The sequence below is a fragment of the Leptidea sinapis genome, chromosome 2 (genome assembly GCF_905404315.1).
Source record: "Leptidea sinapis chromosome 2, ilLepSina1.1, whole genome shotgun sequence".
Taxonomy (NCBI): domain Eukaryota; kingdom Metazoa; phylum Arthropoda; class Insecta; order Lepidoptera; family Pieridae; genus Leptidea; species Leptidea sinapis.
In genome coordinates this window covers 15,446,451-15,465,885 of record NC_066266.1, presented here as the reverse complement: position 1 = coordinate 15,465,885, position 19,435 = coordinate 15,446,451, and the positions used below count along the sequence as shown (strand labels likewise).

Below are 19,435 nucleotides of genomic sequence, written 5' to 3'. Positions count from 1 at the left end.
GCGCCGTCATATATTTTAGGACATTCTATTTAAGAATAATAACATGTTATTGCACTTACATAACTATTCTTATGATACTGTAACAAATCATTGTCTTCACAAGTTAAATATTAACATAAACTAAAACTTTTGGTTGGTATTTCTCAAAATTTCTAAACAGAGCTCAATTTAAATAAAACTATTTTCAATGACAATAAAACAAATCAAACTCAAAGCAAAAAAATTTAGCACCCGAATAATGTAACTCTCAGGCCTTAACAACCAAACGGAATCCTATTAACCAATGTGCAGTATATTTCTGTTCATTTGTCACAGTAGATCATCTTTAATAATATTTGTTTACTCCTTCCAAATGATACAGTTTAAACTTAAGCTATTTAACTAACTCGATTTATTATCCCCGTTACAAAAGAAGCAATAATACAACAAAACGATTTAAATCTACCCTCCGCACTAGTTTTAAACTCTGTAGTGCGTTAGTTAACACGCCGTCTCAATGATATTGTTTTAACAGGTTTTAACAATGTAGGTGGTATAGATAACACGTTAAGATTAATCATATTATTATTCTTATTATATTTAAAATTTCGCCGCAATATAAATTATGCAATGCAAAATAATCGTATGCAATAAAATTTACTACTAAATAGCCCTTAGGCAGTCGCTCCATTCCCAATATGTGATATAGTTATTAAAAAAGTCATGTGTAAAGGCCAAACTGGCCTCTAAAAACTTTGGTGTGCCTCAGTAAGGCAAGACAGTACCACTATAAGCCACTGGCTGCAACTATATAAGGTGCAAATTACCAGCTTCTTCCATTTGACCGCATACAAAGAAGAGCGGCTCGAATCATCGACGATCAAGTCATCTTCGATCAGCTTGATTCTTTGGCGTTGCGTAGAGATGTGGGTTATCTCTGCATATTCTACCGCATTTATCACGGGAGTGCTCAGAGGTGGGTTGATTCCAGCGTCCAGATTCCACCACAGGACATAACTCTTGACGTTCTCTAAGAACTTTCTTGCCTCGCACAGCCACTTCGTGGAATCAATTACCGGCTGCTGTTTTCGCGAACCGATATCACTTGGGGCCCTTTAAGAATAGAGCATATTTCCACCTTAAAGGCCGGCAACGAATCTCTTGGCACCTGTTGTTGCGGATGTCCATGGGCGGTCTCACCATTCCCATCCCGAGCCTCTTGCCCTTTTGCCCCCTCTCATATAAAAAAATGCGTCGAATTACCAATAACTCTGTATAACATATTATCTCTCTCTGTTGTCAGTACCTCATTTCTGAGGATTGTGGTTAGCACTAGGGTTGCATCTGGAGCGGATGATCTGCCTTCACCGGTTTCTGTCCAACACGTCTCTAACAACCATAGAGACTTTGGATGAAGAGTCTTAATTTGGTCAGTCCATCTTGTCGGAGAACAACAACTTTATTTCCAACCACAATTAATTTTTCAATAATATTAGTTTTATGCGCCATAAACATGGAAAATTTGACATTTTAGATGCGCGCCACTACGATATTATCAGGTGAGGTATTAGAGGTAAGAGGTCATTGGTTGACAACACCATCTATAAAGTAAGTTCGGTACTTGATTAAAACAAATTTAGATTCAAGTAAATTTATTTCATTATTCTCATAAAGTTTTGCGCAAGTAATGGTTTACTCAAAATATGCTACATTAATAATAAATTGATTTACTTATTTTGTTCTATGTTTAATGATCCCATATCTTGGACGAATTAACCACTGGCCGCGTAACTAGGCCCATGATCGCCTTAAGGCGACACTAAATGCCAGCGACCTTGAGCGATATGAGTTCACGGCTGCCGGCCCGCCATCTATGTAACGAAGCCAATATTTTCAAAATTCTTCCGTGGAAAACAGTTTATATGCTTACAATTCTCGTTATTCACTACCAATCTTAATAAATGAACCTACACAAAAAAGTACAAGCTATAAGAATAACTTTTCTGAGAGAAGTACCAAAAAAATGCGTCACGCCATGCCAAAAAACTTGTTGAACTTCAAAGAAAAGTGGTAGTTCAAAAAGGCTCGACAATGTTAACTATAACCAACAGCAAGCATTAGCAACCTACAAATAAGACTTAAGGGTATGTGTAACAGTAATCCTGTTAGACATACCCTTAAGTCTTTAAAGTAGTGTTCACCACAAAACTTGTCTAAAAACACCATGTTTGCGTGTTTTCTGCTTACTCTTCGCCTTAACTGCTCTACTCTAGCCACCTACTGAGGCTAATAGCCTCAGTAAGCAATATGGCGTTCTCCGTATGACGCGAGTTTTAGAAGTGTGATCACAAAAATGGGCAAATGCTCTGTTTTGTTTTATAATATAATAGCGTAAAAAGCTAGCGTGAAGTATGTGTCTTTTCACGTGTAAGTACAATTTCTAAACAACCTATAATCGTACAATATGTTATTTAGTTGGGTTATGTATACCTAGCTTGAAACACAACTGTCAATATTTGACAATCATTGTAGTTCTCCCTCAACCCTCGAAAATTAATCGATTGTGAATTGTGATATCATACATTCTTCGTGGGTTCCGTGTCCCTGGTTAATTCGTCCAAGTCCCATTATTTAATAAAGAGCACGGATTTCTACGTAAGCTTTATTAACAAATGAAGTCACTTACGCTATAAAATATTAGGATTAAGGCTTATATTCCAAAAGGCGTCTCGTGTTCATATGTATTGAGTCTCATATATATATAGAAATCAAAAAGCAGTCTTAAAGACAGTAACAAAATACACTTCATCTTCTTCTTCGTGGATTACGTAAGTACTGACTCCTTCTGAAATACGGACTTAAATGCTTATTTTTGTAATGATTATAATCCCCGCGCATTGAAATGCGGTGAATCCGCCATGTTAGTGACGTCAAAAATCACCAATCAAAATCGGACAGCCTGCTGACATGTAAAGTTCTCGTCCCTGTTCCAATGCGCGGGGGTTATACAACGGAGAATAATCATCCGTTTTTAATTTAACATTATTTTCCACTACCAGAAACTAATTTATATTGTTGGACTACATGTAGGACATAGTTAAGCGCTGTATGTTTCAATAATACGTTGAAGGTCATAATGACGAGAGACACCAATTATTTTGTTGGTTTGCCAAAACTACTGGCGATGTTTAGTGACACCCCCGTTGTTATTTATGTGTAAACAGCAATGAGTCGATGCAGCATGTTTTGGAGTCGAGAGTTTAATCATTCGAGGAAAAAGGGATAGATTATCTAAATGAATAATAGAAATACGTCGTACGCATGACTCTAGAACACACAAGAATATTGAAAAATAATTTATTGTGATGTGTGGGCCTGTCTGATTTTGATGAAATACGCACTAAACTTTACAACAAAAATTGTTTCAATTAGATTTTTCAATTCAATGAGTGGTTCCGAGATAATGTCCTCACAAAGACACAAAAAACCAAAATAAAATATAATAAATATTATTATAGATGTTAACCAGATATAAAATGACACATATTTATATTATACTATATAGTAAGTAAATATTTCGTGGAATAATAGTAAAATAGTATTGATAGAAGTGACATAATAAAGGTACTTAGCAATGTACCTGTATTAGCTATGATATTACTAAAACAATTATTATTACTAATAACTTACATTACAACTATCCGCAAATATAATTTAATACAATTAAAATACTTAAATGAAATGGAATAAAGGATAATATTATATAGTAAGGCAAACAAGAGATAAAGAATGTACACAAAGGGGTTCAAAACACTATTATCGATATCTTTGAATATTGAAAAGATTTGCTGTTTCAAAGGTTGTCTAGAGTTGCCAGGCTGTGATTCCATAATTAAAATCAACAACTACTCACAATAACAGCAAAAATCAACTGTAATGTATAAGTGTTTTTACTTAGTTTTTGTTTAGGTAATAACAAAAACTAAGTAAAAACGGAAACGAAAAAATACGTATCACTACCACCGCTGTCGTCGACCAACTGACTGCTACTGCGTACAACGGTACGAGTGATAGAGACAGAGATAATATAATAGGCACTCGCTACCACAATATAACTCAGTAGGTATAATGTAACTCAGTAATGGTCTATTTGTTTACATTCATTATCTGGTCTCGTTGGCCTTAGTATAGAACATGATATTTATCATGATAGTTTTCAGAATGCAAGTCTATGATCTATTTCTATGGTGAATGGGTGCTCTTATGATTCGGTGCCAATACCACTTTTATAAAATCTACAAAAAACACTTATCACGACTACAATCGTGAAGACTTTTGCATCAAAGTAATCTTTAATGATGTTTAAATACTAAACTACACCCAACTTATGAGACTTCAGGATCTGGAGCATCTAAAGCATAACCACATTTTTGTAAAGCCGTTTTAATTTCCGGGAAGACTGAGGCATCCTCGATTGTCGCGGGGAGTTTTATTTGCTGAGATCTGGCCATCTTCGCGATGGCTCCTCGGAGCGCCTTGCCCGATCTAGTTCTCGGCAAAGCTGGTACTGCGACTGCCTTCCTGAACGCTGCTATCGGACCAATGAGATGACGAACTAAAGCTATTAGTTCCTGATTAATGGTTTCTTCCGATACCATCTCTTCTCCTGTCCGACAAAAAAGCACACGTAAAGTATTTAAAGATTTAAAAAGGATGTGAAATGCTTTCTGATGATTTGTGAAAATTCGTTTAATGCTGTAATGTTTTTCAAAAGCAAAGACAAAAACGGAGATAGACTTAGGGACCTTCAAGCATAGATCATACTACCACCTTAAAGGCCAGCAACGCGTCTCTTGACTCCTGGTGTTGCGGATGTCTTTGAGCGGCTGCCTCAACACTCTCCATCATATGAGCCTCTTGCTAATTTGCCCCCTCTTATATACAAAAAGACCTGCGTGTAGGTATGGCAAGAAAACTCTTAAAGCGTTCCTGGTTTTATTTGGCAGCGTCACTCACTCCACCAACCAAGAAATATGACAAGCTGACATAGGATGTGTGACTGTTTGTGTTTTGGGATAGACTATATTCGGTGTGATTAGAAATTAAGGCTGATTAAAAGATGGACTGCCCAATATTACAAAGTGTAAAAGTTTATTATAAGCTTCGAAGGTTAATGACGTTTTCAGAAGCACATGTACATGTTTTTATCATCTGAGGCTATCTAAGTTAGAGTAAAAGATAGATGATGCTTAAAAGGGTTAAGTTTATGTTTGAAAGTATATCCTGGCACTTTGTCATATAACTCGGGTGACATGATACTCTTTTTTATTCCTAATATTTTACTTAGATTTATTATTCAAACAAAACAAATATTAATATATATAACTATATTAACGATATTATTATGACTACATAAAATTAAAACTATCGTTACGTGGAAGCGTACTAAGAATACTGGCTTACTTAGATTGTTTCCAGATCGGTATAATAACGACTTTATAAAAGGGGCGTGTTTCCCCTGGTTACGTCATGAGCATCGGTGAGGGTGAATAAATATCTTGTGCAACTGTAAGATTTAAAAAATATTATGCGGTTCTTCCGTGGTGGGGGTCGTTGACCCGCATCGCTTGGTTCGTGTCTCAGCCATGCCCGTGTCTATGCATACCTATCGAATCTTATAGATATACGTTCGAGCGATTTTTGCCTAAAGTGTTAGGAATAACTCGCCTTAATGTTAGACCTAAGGTAACGTAAACTAAGTGACACGTCCGTTCTCCTATTCTATAAGGGAAGCCCTAATTAAAAAAGATCATTAATACATGAGTTGCAGGCTGTGCATTTATTATTTATGAAGGTGTGGAAGGTTAGGGATTCGAAATTGTTTTATGTGACCCTAAATGGAAGAAGTGTGAGTTATTCAAAACAAAATCATTTAATTTGGCGTTTTATTTGCTCATCCTCGAGTACTTATGTGCTTACGTTACTTACGTACTTATGCTCCATTATTGGAGCATTTAATTTATCAAATTTTGTATTTACACGTATTTTATTTTTATCCTTAGGATACAAAGTTGTCGACATGGACCAATTAATTATGAAACTGAAGTGGCAGTGGGCAGGGCACATAGCTCGATGAACAGATGGCCGTTTGGGCAGCAAAGTCCTTGAATGGCGACCACCTACCGGAAGTCGCAGTGTTAGTAGGTCGTCAAGACGGACCGATGATCTGGTCAAGATCGCCGGAATGCGTTGGATGAGGGTAGTGCCAGTCCGGTCGTTGTGGAGATCTTAGGGGGAGGCCTTTGTCCAGCAGTGGACGTCTTCCGGCTGATATGATGATGATACGTATTTTGTACATATATCTCTTTTATACATATAAAATAGGCTGAGATCGAGAAAAAAGTTGAGTTCAGAGCTAACCTCTATTTTGAGCGATTCACGAAACACAAAGTGCGCACTACGTCCGATCAGAGTCCACTCTACGGAGTGCTGCACTCTAGCCGTGAAAATCTTGGTCCGAATTCGGATATTCCAAGCAATTCAGGGGCTACTTTTTGGCATACCGCATTTAACGCGAAGCCACAATAGAGCATTCACGTCGTTGATTATGAATCCTTTCAATCGGCGTCAACTTCTGGCAATGCTATTGTACGTACTGTCGGTTAAAAGGAGCATTTTACGATCACCATGCAGTGTTACGCCAATACGACAGGCAATTTTATAATTACTACCGAATGAAGGCATCACTTTCGATTTTATTTTACATCAAATAAAAGATAATATTTTGCGACAAGACACAAAATTTTGACAATATATACCGTCCTAAATCCTTGCAGGCACATTAAGTAAAACTCAGTTCTAAGTCAGACAATATTTATTATTGTTTACTTATAAGTACCTACTCATGAAAGTACACATCCCTGTAATTCGTATTCGGATCGGACGTAGTGCGCGAGCGTTCAGACATGTAATACTATGGCTACTTTGGTCCGTCAATAATCTTCTAATTAGATGTATAAGTTATCTAAGGGTTGAAGATGGTAAAAATAGTGTTATCGAATACCTTCCTGCGGCGGCCTCATGACGTACAAGCAGAGCGGCACATCTCCCTTGGTAGCGTCTGGTGCACCCACCACCACCGCGTCTGCCACGCGCACGTGCTTCAGCACCACGTCCTCGATGGCCGCGGTGGACAGCCGGTGACCTGCCACGTTGATGACGTCATCGGCGCGCGCCACCACCCACACCGCACCCTCGGTGCTGATCCAGCCGACGTCTTGTGTGTCGTAGAAACCCTGGTGGGAAGCCAATTGTTGAAGCAAAGTTCCTGCCATTCCAAACGCCATGTTGCCAAGTGTGATTCACCAAGTTCTTTCAATTGCTCTCGTGTTAATTTCCTACTTAAGATTAGGATTTTCTAGCAAAGTCCAGACACGTTTCACCGAGGTCTTTCTCAAAAATATTTTTTTATAAGCGGATAAAATGCAGCGCCCTTAAGGAAATATGGTCTGATAGAGTATGGGGTGCAACCAAGCAACCAATCATCATTTTTGTATAATTCTTGAATCGTATTCACACCGTCATAAAGTAAGATATATTCACGATGTAATGTATGTAACACGAACGTGTGTAACCAATAACAAATACTCCTCACCAGCCTACCAGGGTGAACGAATTGAAAAAAGCAAAATGCAGATTACTACAGTATTCTCTTTACTTGAAAATTAAATGCACACCACCAATTAAATGAATACCACTTTCCATGCACATTGGGTGAATAATGCACTAGCTTAGCGGCTGCAATGCGAAGCTAAATAATAAAGCAAATATCAAGCCATTACTGAGTTTTAGCACGCTAACAGATGTTACATACTTATAAATATAATAAAATTGTAATCTAGTAGAAATTAGAATACCTTTTTATTGTACATCTTTATTAATGTTTAATTAAAATAATTGGTAAACTTTCTGTTTAATTTGAATTTGCAGTTCCCACCAAAGATTACTTTATATTCAAATTCAAATATTTTTATTCAAAATAGAATTTAAAATCACTTATTGACCGTCAAAAACTACCACCCATTCAAAAGAGACTGCCTCAGACCTGAGAAGAATGGGCGCAAGAAACTCAGCGGGCTTTTTTTTATATAAAATATGTTTTACAATGTGATATCGTACAATAAATATTTATAATTAAAGATTATTCCCAGTCCAGACCCACACCAGTCCCAGTGTTCGCTTTATTCCCAGTCCGTGGTGTCATTTAGAAAATCGTTAATTCTATATATATACCTTTCCCACACAAACGTTTTTTAACAATTCTTTTATCAATTTTTATACTATCTACGAATAAATTATACATGTTTTTCATATTAATTAAATGTAAGTGAAAATCTGAAGAAAATGAACTAACTAAACTGTTATACTACACTGATACTATACACCATATTATTATACTTATTTGGTCTTTCGGCTTAAAGGCAGCTTTCCGAAATAGTTGGAAAATGCAAAATCTTGTAGATATCTATATCTATCAAAAATTAAGTATGTTTTTCAAAATCAATAATATTTTGTTATGGAGATAAATATGTCTATCAAGATGGAACTTACTGGATAGGTTTCGAAGTACACCTTCTTGAACCTCTCATCAGACCTCCACAGAGTAGATGAGAATCCTGGTGGTAATGGCAATTTGGCGACCAGTCTCCCAACTTCACCCGACGTGCACTCTGAACCGTCTTCTCTGAGTACTCTCACTGGAATTGAGGCAAATATATTTAAACTTCCATTTAAAATGCAGAATAGCTTAGCAACATAGTAAGTAGGTATTTTACAAAATTAAAAACAAAATTTATTGCCTATTAATGAAGTTAATCATACACAAAACATATTTTATACAAAGTATAAGGCTAAACTGTGGATTTTCAGTCATCCCCGTCTTTCTAAGGTGGGATAGATATTGAGAAAACTTGTATCTATAAACACTCATAGGAAAAAAGTTTGTGTGTACGTAAGAGTTTCTTGCTACTTCTTCTCATTAGCTCAATCAACCCTTTACGAAGTAGCGGTAGATTCAATAAGAAATATTTTTTTAAGGTTTTTGAATTTTTATTTGAACTAACAAGACAATAAGTATATTCCTATTGGCCTAGGATCCCACTGCTCCATTTTGCAGGTAGGCACGTGTTTTATTGATAAAACTGATTTCATTTAGAACTTTGAGGAACAAAAACAGGTGACTGTAAATTATTAACAGTTATAATATACCTAGCAACCCTAACGGCTGATTGAGAGCTGGCAACCATTATTATGATGATTTCCTTAATGTAATATTTATTAAGAAAAAACATAATATAGTTGCATTGTATATCACAAAATTATTTACTAAAATTAATAACAGGTAGGTTCTTCTTCTTCGTCGGATTACTCATGACAGAGCAGTCGCAATTCTACGCCTGTTATCCCTGGCTGTTGCTTCTCTGGCACATGTGTTGAGGGGAGTATTGGTTAGGGCTTTGATCTGGTCTGTCCAGCGGATAGGGGAGCGTCCTCTTGACCTACTGCCGTTGACCCTTCCCTGAACAACAAGTCTCTCTATGGCATGTTCTCCACGTCGCGTGATATGACCGAAGTATCTGAGGATACGGGCTCTGACTATAGATGAAAGCCTTTCTTTCACCTTGAGCTCTTTAAGTATCGAGACGTTTGTGCGACGTTGTGTCCAAGATACTCGTAGCATTCGTCTCCAACATCACATTTCTAGTGCGTCTATCCTTTGTCTCTCTCGTTCTTTGACTGTCCATGTTTCGGTGATTCTTAGTATATGTATGACTGTGCAACCTCGCAATTAGCAATCTCGACTATATCTGGTGCATTGTTTTGACTTCGATCGACAATAATCATTTTTGTTTTCTGCCGGTTTATTTTAAGGCCATACTGGAGGTTGGTATGCACTTCCATCTCTATGAGGGTCTTCCATAGTTGTGGCCATTTAACAGAATCAAATGCCTTTTGGAAATCAACGAAGCATATGAAAGTCGGTCTGTTGAATTCCTTTGCTTTCTCTATTATTTGTCTCACAATTAGGATCTGTTCTCGTGTACCTTTGCCCTTTACGAAACCGGCCTGCTCTGGTGCTTTTCCTTCAGAATATAAGCCTTCAGTCTTTCGTTTACTATATGGAGTAAAATTTTGCTGGCATGTGGTATGAGCGCTATGAGACGATAGTTATTGCATTTCGTTGTAGACCTCTTTTTGTGTAATGGTATGAAAACAGAGGGCGTCCATTCCTTCGGCCACATTCCGCTCACCCAAATTTTGTTACATATAGTGTGAAACATATCTACTCCGAAATCTCCGCAACATCTGATTGTCTCTATTGGAATACAGTCATTTCCAACTGCCTTCTCTCCTTTTAGATGGTTGATTGCAGCCTTAACTTCTTCTCTAAGAATAAGAGGTTCCAAGTCCTGATCTTCCGGTTCAGTGGAGATATAGCTGCGCGAATCAGGGTCAAAGAAGAGCGACTGGCAGTAATTCTTCCAGACTTCCAGAGTATTTTCCAGTTCAGTCACAACCTTTCCCTCCGAGTTTTCGATGGTCCATGTTTTAGAACTGAACTTTTTTGTAATTTCACGAATCTTCTTGTGAAGGTCTTTGGTTTCATGCTTTTCGCCGTGGATTTGTATTTCGGTACATATATTTTGAAGAAACCTATTTTTATCACGACGACAAGCCGCTTGAATTCGGCAACTTAGGCGGTTCTGCTGCGTAATATCAGCCCCAATAACTTTCAAAACACGTCTCTTTTCGACAAGCGCGAGAGTCTCGTCCGTCATCCAACGTTGGCGTTTTGTCGTCACGTCCTTCGGTCGGTCAGCAGATTTTGCGGAATCTATTATAATCGATTTGGCTTGAGACCAGACCTCATCTACTGTACACTGATCAGGGTTCTGGTTTACCCAGTTGTGTTTCTGTTCCTCTACACTTTTGGAGAATTTTTCGCGGTCCACGACATCTTCTGCCTCCAGCAACTGGTGATCTGTACCACAATCTGCGCCCGGCCTAGTTACGGTGTTTTTAACAGATGATTTCCATCTTGACCTGATCAGTATATAGTCGATTTGATTTCGGTAATGCCCGTCTGGTAGTTTCTAACAGGTAGGTAGTTGCCGCCAATTATTTATAACCTATGCTAATACATTGCATACTCCCTCAACGTTCTTTTATGATTAAAAAACATGTAGGTACCTGCAGAATGGAGCAGTTGGATCTTGTACTGTATGGCATAGATAACAAACACAACTCCAAATCGATTCTACAAGTAACGTTAAATATATATTGAGAATGAGTCGTAATCTGTTTAGAAAAAAAAGTTTAATACTGACTGGTAAAGCTAGAATATTGATTATATTGTTAATAAATTAGAATGTCTTTTACTTTAAAAAAAAGGAAAAAATAGGTATGTTGCTTACAGTTTGTCGAAACGAATTGTTGAAAATGGAAGTAACTAGGTATCTGAGCTTGCAAAATTTCAATATAGTACAAGCTAATCAAGATTCACAGTATGACAATATAGGTGCAAATACTAAACCATATTCTGTAATTTAAACGTGGATGAATATCCACCAAACGTGACCGTCACGTCGCTTGTATCAGCCAAAAAAATGGTTAAAAAAGCAGAAAAATATTCCAGCAGATCTTCGTGTCACAGTATGTTTTATTGCAGAACAAACAAAGTTTAGTGTTACTTAACGCTTATACTTAATATGAACAAAAGTTACTGCGTGTTAGTTCCAAGAATACTAACAATCGAGACTGAACATTTTTCGAGCTTCTTTCGAACTTACAACAAAATCCTGAACATCTTAGCTCGAGTAACGAGTAAATCAATCAAATCAAATAAAATCAGTTTATTCACGTTGGTTTCGCAAATGACACTTATGAATCTCAAAAATAAAATAAAATAAAATATTTTTCTTATTGAATCTACCGCTACTTCGTAAAGGGTTGAGCTAATGAGAAGAAGTAGCAAGAAACTCATTGCCAGTCTTTTATATCAAGATTTACATTTAAGTACATCGATTTACAAATCATTTCAAATTACAATGTAATATGTGAAATGTAAAATGTAAAATGATGCAACAGACACACTCAAACGTCAAATAGTCAATGTCTTACACGAGTAAGTCAAAAAAGTAAATGTAAATTAATACAAAAGTTATTGAGTACAGTAGCTGCATCATCCACACACACCGTAAATAAATAAAGGTATTCTGTGAGCATTTTATAATATTATAAATAAATATGTATATATCCATACATATATATAAACACAATAACTTTTAAGAATCTGAAACTGAGTCTCCGGCAACAGGATCATCCCGCCACCACAAGCAGCGCCCGTTCACGAGCATGACGCATGAGCCAGCCATCGCCTCCCTCAACCATATTTTAGGGAAGGGGACGGCTCGTCCCATGTCGCCGCCACAAGCAGTGACATTTAAGGGAGCATGGCGAAACCTGTTACGAGAAAACAGCAATAAAATAATCCTAATCTACATATCACATACATCATACTACTCACCAAATACCTCTACTTACAATTTGACAATTCTGCTTAAACTTGTAATTAATATTATATTTTTACTAACAGTAATCAAAAGCTCAATCCTTTAAGGTAATCAAATCAAAATCACCTTATTCAGGCAGGTCAAGGAAATGACTTTTATTTTTATATCCACCTCCTTTGAGGGTTGAGCTTTAATAAGAAGAAGTGGCAAGAAACTCTTTGTGACAATCACTCACTCACAAATCATTTCAGTTACAATATATGTAAATCGGGTAATTATAATATCACTAGTGAAATTCTAATATCATGGATATGACATTATACCTGCGACATATATAATGTTAGAACTAACTTCTACTGTAAATTAGTGTATTAATTATGTGTATGTGTTTGAGTGTGAGGTAACTTGTAAGAAGGAAATGTCTTTGTGCGTAACAATATTCCATGTTACGATTAGAAACCAGAGAAATCTATTGGCCAATTAAAACACCATTCTCACAACAACTTCTGTACGGTTTTCCGTAAGCATTAAATAAGGAAATAACTCTAATCTGACACGTTTAAATAAAATACCTACTCTTCAAAATGATTAAAACGGGTGTATTCACTGAATTTTAATATTAATTAGGACAACGATTTGCATTAATTATTTATTTAAATCAAGACCTTTTGTGTGTTTTAGCTTACTTGACACGAGAGGTTGACAGTCTTTTAAAAAGTATTTATTATAATACAAATATATTACGCACGTCCCTACTATTGAACGTACTTCCTTAGGTGGAGTTACAAGGACATTATAATAGAAACATGTGACATGTTCTCTCAAATTCATAACTCCTCCTGTTCCGAAGTGACATCAAGTACCCCAACGGTTTTATACAACAAAATACATTTTTTTGTTTCATAACCACACTATTCATACTTAGAAAATTATTTTCTCCATTTTAGTTTGGTTTTCTAAAAATTCCTGTTTTTTAGTTTTTATAACCATTATTTATATTTTTTAGCTTAAAAATAATGATTGTAACGCTTAATCGATGTATGTCTTCGGCACAACCGGGTACCGCACATGAAAAAATGTCCAAAGGGTCTGTTATACATTAACTATAGCATACAGGGTTTCTCTGAAATAAGTGCCTAGATTTCAAGTTTTGTAGGACAGCTATGAATACGGTCATATTTCTATAATATTCTGCTAAATATTTCAAGTTTTATACCGCTTTTTTTTCGTTTTTAAGGCATTTTAGTGAAAATATCTCAAAAATATATTGAAATAATATCGTTTTTCGTCTTGCATTTTTATATTTAGACCGATAGTAGTTGTTTTAATAATATGTAGATATTTGTAAATAGCCAGGGTTAAATGGTTTTTATAAATGAAAAGAAAAAAATGAGATTTAAATTGATTTGTTAAATAATTTTTTGATATTGCGTTTTTGACTTATTTTGAAAAAAGCTAAACAACCTGATAACTCAAAAATGGTTCAATTTTGCGTGTATACGTCGAATTACCAATAACCTTGTCTAGATACAGGTCAAACTTTTTTTACAATTAGGGACGAGACGAGCAGGATGTTCAGCTGATGGTTATTTCTACGCCCTGCCCATTACAATGCAGTGCCGCTCAGGATTCTTGAAAAACCCAAAAATTCATCCTCACGGCGCCCTTCAGAGCAAAACACAATAATGCATACAAATTACTGCTTCAGGGCAGAAATAGGAGCCGTTTGTGGTACCCATAATCTAGCTGGCATCCTGTGTAGAAGTGCCGCTCACTATTACTAACTAATTTAACTATTACAAAGCTGATATTAAGCGTGTTAAAAAGCATCTCTTACAGTCGTATCCTGGCACACAGTAGCCAGCAGAGTGTGGCAGGATCCCTTTGACTCCGTACCCCAGACACGCAGCCGTGATGGCGGACCCGGACTCTGACTGCCACCAGTGGTTCAACACCGGCACACCAAATGTTCTCTCGGCCCAATGCTGCAAGCAGGCGAAGTTAAACACAATGTCAAAGTCAAGTCGAATAAACTTTATTCAATTAGGCTCAAACTAAGCTCATCACTATGAATATTTCTTATAAATCACTGAATTTACCGTATGTTCGGAAAAAGTAGAGCTCGTGAAAAGAACATACAAGAAGTTCAACGACACTCTTATCAATCAAATACAGTATTTTACAATGGCTTTTACATAGCTTTGGGACGTCCTGTATACAAAACAAATTAGTTTGTAAGGTTCTGTATTCAAGATATGAGTGTTGTTCAAAGTTTTCGACGATTTCATGGAAATCATAATTTCTTCTTCAAAAATTGATTAATCGTAAAATCATAATATTTATGTATTTTTCTGAATCCTTAACTCATTGTAACTAATTCATTGTAGTATTGTATACTAGGAGTGTGTAGTATTGTGTAACTTATATAGCTTGTAATTATTAGTTAATTTATATTACTTTTGACTTATGGTTTCTATCGTACCTTGGTTACCTTTTAACTAAAAGTGTCGTATAATTGTTTGAAACTTCACTGGTGAAAGTGTGAGTTTTAAGATTTGTTAATATTTATCATAATGCTGTTTGTTCCTTATATATGAATAAATAAATAAATATGTATCACCTTCATAATTTCCCTTTTAACAGTTTGTTTTAATGTGTAAAAAATGTTGTCAAATAGTCTAATGCCTATTTTTCAATGACAGCATTCAAATCAAATCAAATCAAAATAACTTTATTCATGGACGTCACGGAAATGACACTTATGAATGTTAAAAAAATATTTTCTTATTGAATCTACCCCTACTTCGTAAAGGGTTTAGCTAATGTGAAGAACTAGCAAGAAACTCCATTTCCATCGATTTACAAATAATTTCAATTACAATATAATATGTAAAATGATGCAACAAACATACTCAAACGTCAAAAAGTCACTGCGGTTGATAACATTTCAACTAGAAAATGTCTTTAAAGTCGAAACAAAATTATTGTTGCAATTGAAAAACAATAATGAGTTAGACTGTTTAGGCATTTAGGCATACGTAATGCGACCTTCGACACCTGAATGACTGGTCACTCTTTTTATTTCATTTTAATAATGTTACTATTTTCTTTTTAATGCTCTTATTAATAATTTAGAATGATGATGTGATTTAAATAGTGGTGTAATTAATGATTTGGTTAAAAGAATACAAATAATATTATGTTTATGACATATTCTGCATCCGCTATATTTTATATAAGGAAATCTAATTTTATATATAAGGAACATAGTGTACAGGCTAAATTATCATTGAATCTATTGAATCTAATGACGTTATTCATATTGAACAGAATACAATCATTAAAATGTTAACGGATTGACAAATACTCGAGTAATGTTCACGCTTTGTCTCCGGTTTTTTTTCATTATACCAATGGGAGGCTTGTGGGTACAACAGTGGCGTCTGTTTGTTTTTCTGTTTATGTTACCAGGGCCTCATAGAGCGCTAAAATGTGTTCCTGCTTGAAGTATTGCCTCGCTCTATGGATCCGGGTACTTCGAAGCCAATTTGGCTTTGCCATACAGATGTCTTGTTGAGATTTTGAGAACCTGTAATCTGATATCTACTTGGGGAATGTTGTCGAAGAACAGTGATGCGTTTTCAGTAGTCACGCGCAAACTTGACTCTTCTTAAGTTCTTTTTCCCCATTCCACTATTTTTACAAGAGAGGCATCGATAGACTTTTTCCGAGAGGGACTTGCACGGCCTTACTTACGGCATCGTCATTACTATCACATGTATAGAATACATGATGGAGGCGTCCAACATATCATTGATATGCAGAAGAAGTTGTTTAGGACATAATAATTTTATGTGCTATGTCTTGGTGACCTCCAACGTTCACGGGCTTAGCGTCTTAGCAGCAACCGTCGAAAAGGGGCGCAGTATACAGGTTGTATACTGCGCCCCGTGAGAAGCTGGTGATACACTTGCAAAAGTGTCTCTCAAAACACCTGTTCTGTGTAAACTATTTGATATCAGATCAATACAGTAGAAATTAAAAATAAAATAAAATTGGATAACGCATACACCGTTAATATTAAAATTATTGAGGAACCCCAGGCGTGTATGAGAACAATTACAGAAGCTAAATCAATAATTTTCTTCACTAGATCTAATATGATTTTAAATTTGTTTTAAATTAAATGTATAAACGATTCGGGACTCGAACCCGGGAGCCACAAGCTGAGAGTTGTAGAAGACATACTAAGATTTCCGATCCATAGGTCTGAAGGGTTGGCTCAGCTGGAAGAGCGCTCGGATGGATCGGTCACTGGTTCGAGACCCGCTTCGTTCATAAATTTTGGTTTATTTAAGTAATCCCAGAAGTGCGGGATCTCACTTTAAAAATAACTAAATCTAAATATTATTTAGATCTAATATTAAAAACAAAGAACCGTTACGTAACAGGATATCATTCCAAGTTCTACTCACCCTGGTCTCCTGGTCACAATGCTCTCCAGCCACGAACACTGTCTTGAGGCTCTTGATGCAGTATCTCCGGGCATGCTTGCCTGCTGCATCAGTTCGCTTCAGCACCCGACACACTGTGGGTATTGTAAACAGTGCGTTGACTCGGTGCTGTTCTATGATCCTGAAATCATTTGTTCAGTACACTGCAGGCACGTGGTAGTAAATATTTGATTTGAACATCAGACCTGGCTCAATTAAAACAGAACTTCCACTTCCCGACTGTTTTTACTAAGCATTTATTTTGATAAGCGAAAGCGTTACGAGTTATTAATTTATTTGTATTGTGTTGAGTGCTGAGTCTGACAATGTCAAATTGTATTATTACTGTTCGTATGTTGCATATCCTATTGAGAATCATCATGTTATTCGCTCATATACAGGGTTATTGGTAATCCGATGTATTCTCGTTAGGACCTGATAGGGGTGACCATTTGGCATTCATGTGTGGCGTCATTTAGTGGTCCCAATGGAAGATCACCGCTGGTTGACAGCCGCGACAGTAAGCAGCATTATGCTGAAGTGTGACCAATTTGTGATAAACACTCGAATTTGTATTTTTTTTTTGTATATAATATATTTTTTCTATTATATTATGTAAATATTGAGTTTGCTACAAATAAATATGTTTCTTTCTTTCATTTGTGATAATTTTATCCCTCATTTTATACATTATGCAAAACTTGGGTAAAATTATATATAATATTAAGAAAGGTAACAGCTATTGAGTGATGTATAATCTTGTAAGTTAATTGTACTTTGATATATTCTATAATGTTTTAGTGTGCGATTGTTGGTTTCCGAATAAATAAATAATGATATTATAGCTAATAGTACCTGAAATACTGTCCAGGGTCCGGTGTTCTATCTGGCTTTCCTTCGTACAACACAGACGTGAGCCCAGCTAACAAGGGTCCGTAGCAGATGTAGGAGTGCCCCACGACCCAGCCCAGATCAGAGGCAGCCCACCACACTCCGCGGGAGAGGCCGTAGATTGCGTGCATTGACCAGGACAGTGTGGCGGCGTGGCCACACGGCCGCTGGAGACCTTTCGGAGCGTCCGTTGTACCTTAATACAATTATATAATAAGAACGACCTGGTGAAAACCCTTTGTTGAATGCGGTTCATAATTCACAAGAGTATTGTTATTCTGTCCGAACTCATAAGCAATGCTATACGAACTCATTGAGCTTTAAACTCAAACTAGTTGACGCGGCAAACGTTGTTTTGTAATATAAATTATTGTTAGCGTTCGACTGATTTTTCGCCGAAATACTTTACAAATCCGACTACAACGAAAGACTTTTCATTTTTCGGGTTTATATACAATCATATCTATGACATTCACAAAAAATGTGGCAACAGAGTCTTTTGGTAACAGAATTTTCAAAATCAGTTCAGTAGATCCAGAGATAAAGGCAAAGCTCCTTTGATTCCTCTGGTTTTGCAAGAGAATGTGGCCAGCGGTGATCACATAACACCACCAACACACTCGTTAGTCCTCATTTGCCATAAAAAGTGATTAGCCTCTAGAAAATTATGATAATGATTTTTAATGAAAGAAAGTATTTTCTTTTTTCGTCAATTTTTCTTTATGATTTAATGCTATTCAGGATGGAAACAAATCCAACAATTTAAAATCCATAAAAATCAGTCCAGCCGTTCTCCAGATACTTATATGAAGAATGATTATATGATTTATTTCAGGCAGCAAAAACATGCAGATTTTGGGATTTAGAAACGCGTGAGCAAGCCACGTAGAGATGGACGTGAGAAAAACATGTCTTGCCCAAATGTGCCTGTAATATTTATTTTATTAGTAGTATTCATTTTATTTTTTAATATTTTTTTAACTTTCGCATTCATAATATTAGGATGTATAAATTATAGCCTATATGTTATTCTGATGTGTAAGCTATGTTATTGTAAAGTTTCATTAAAATCCATTCAGTATTATTGCGTGACAGATTAACAAACATACATCCATAAATTCTTACAAACTTTCGCGTTTATAATATTAGTAGGATCTACATATATACTAGTCAAAACAAAATAAGGGCCACCACGTTTTTACAGTATTCTCATGAGGTTTAAAGGTTGATTAATGATTCGATTGGATAAATTAATTGATTTTTATTGTAGACAGCATAAAATAATAATGCAAACAATTAAAAGTTTAAATTTTTTTTTAAATTTTAAAAAAAAATTTGCATTTTTGCAAAAATAATTAGTGAGGAAAAAAAATTCTGAAAAAAAAAACTTAAAATGTGGGTTGATTTGTGACTTTCCTCAATACCTAGCAAGCCCTCCTCGTCTTCTAAGGCACTCTTGAAGCCTAGAAAGTACACTCTCCACCAGCGAACTACTTTCTT

The 19,435-nt window shown here is 36.0% G+C and overlaps 1 protein-coding gene across 2 annotated transcripts in view; it reads right to left on the bottom strand.

The window, feature by feature from the left end:
* Positions 1–1,614: 1,614 nt before the first annotated feature.
* LOC126976999 (acyl-CoA synthetase short-chain family member 3, mitochondrial) overlaps positions 1,615–19,435 on the bottom strand; it is a 58,635-nt gene continuing 40,814 nt past the window's right edge. For both annotated transcript variants that reach the window (XM_050825635.1, XM_050825644.1), the window contains exons 7-12: positions 17,900–18,131; positions 17,027–17,186; positions 14,389–14,536; positions 8,590–8,735; positions 7,043–7,274; positions 1,615–4,645 (exon numbers count right to left, since the gene is read on the bottom strand). In XM_050825635.1, coding sequence (XP_050681592.1) covers positions 4,365–4,645; positions 7,043–7,274; positions 8,590–8,735; positions 14,389–14,536; positions 17,027–17,186; positions 17,900–18,131 — 1,199 coding nt within the window. In that variant the 3' untranslated portion in view covers positions 1,615–4,364. The remainder of the gene's footprint in view (positions 4,646–7,042; positions 7,275–8,589; positions 8,736–14,388; positions 14,537–17,026; positions 17,187–17,899; positions 18,132–19,435) is intronic.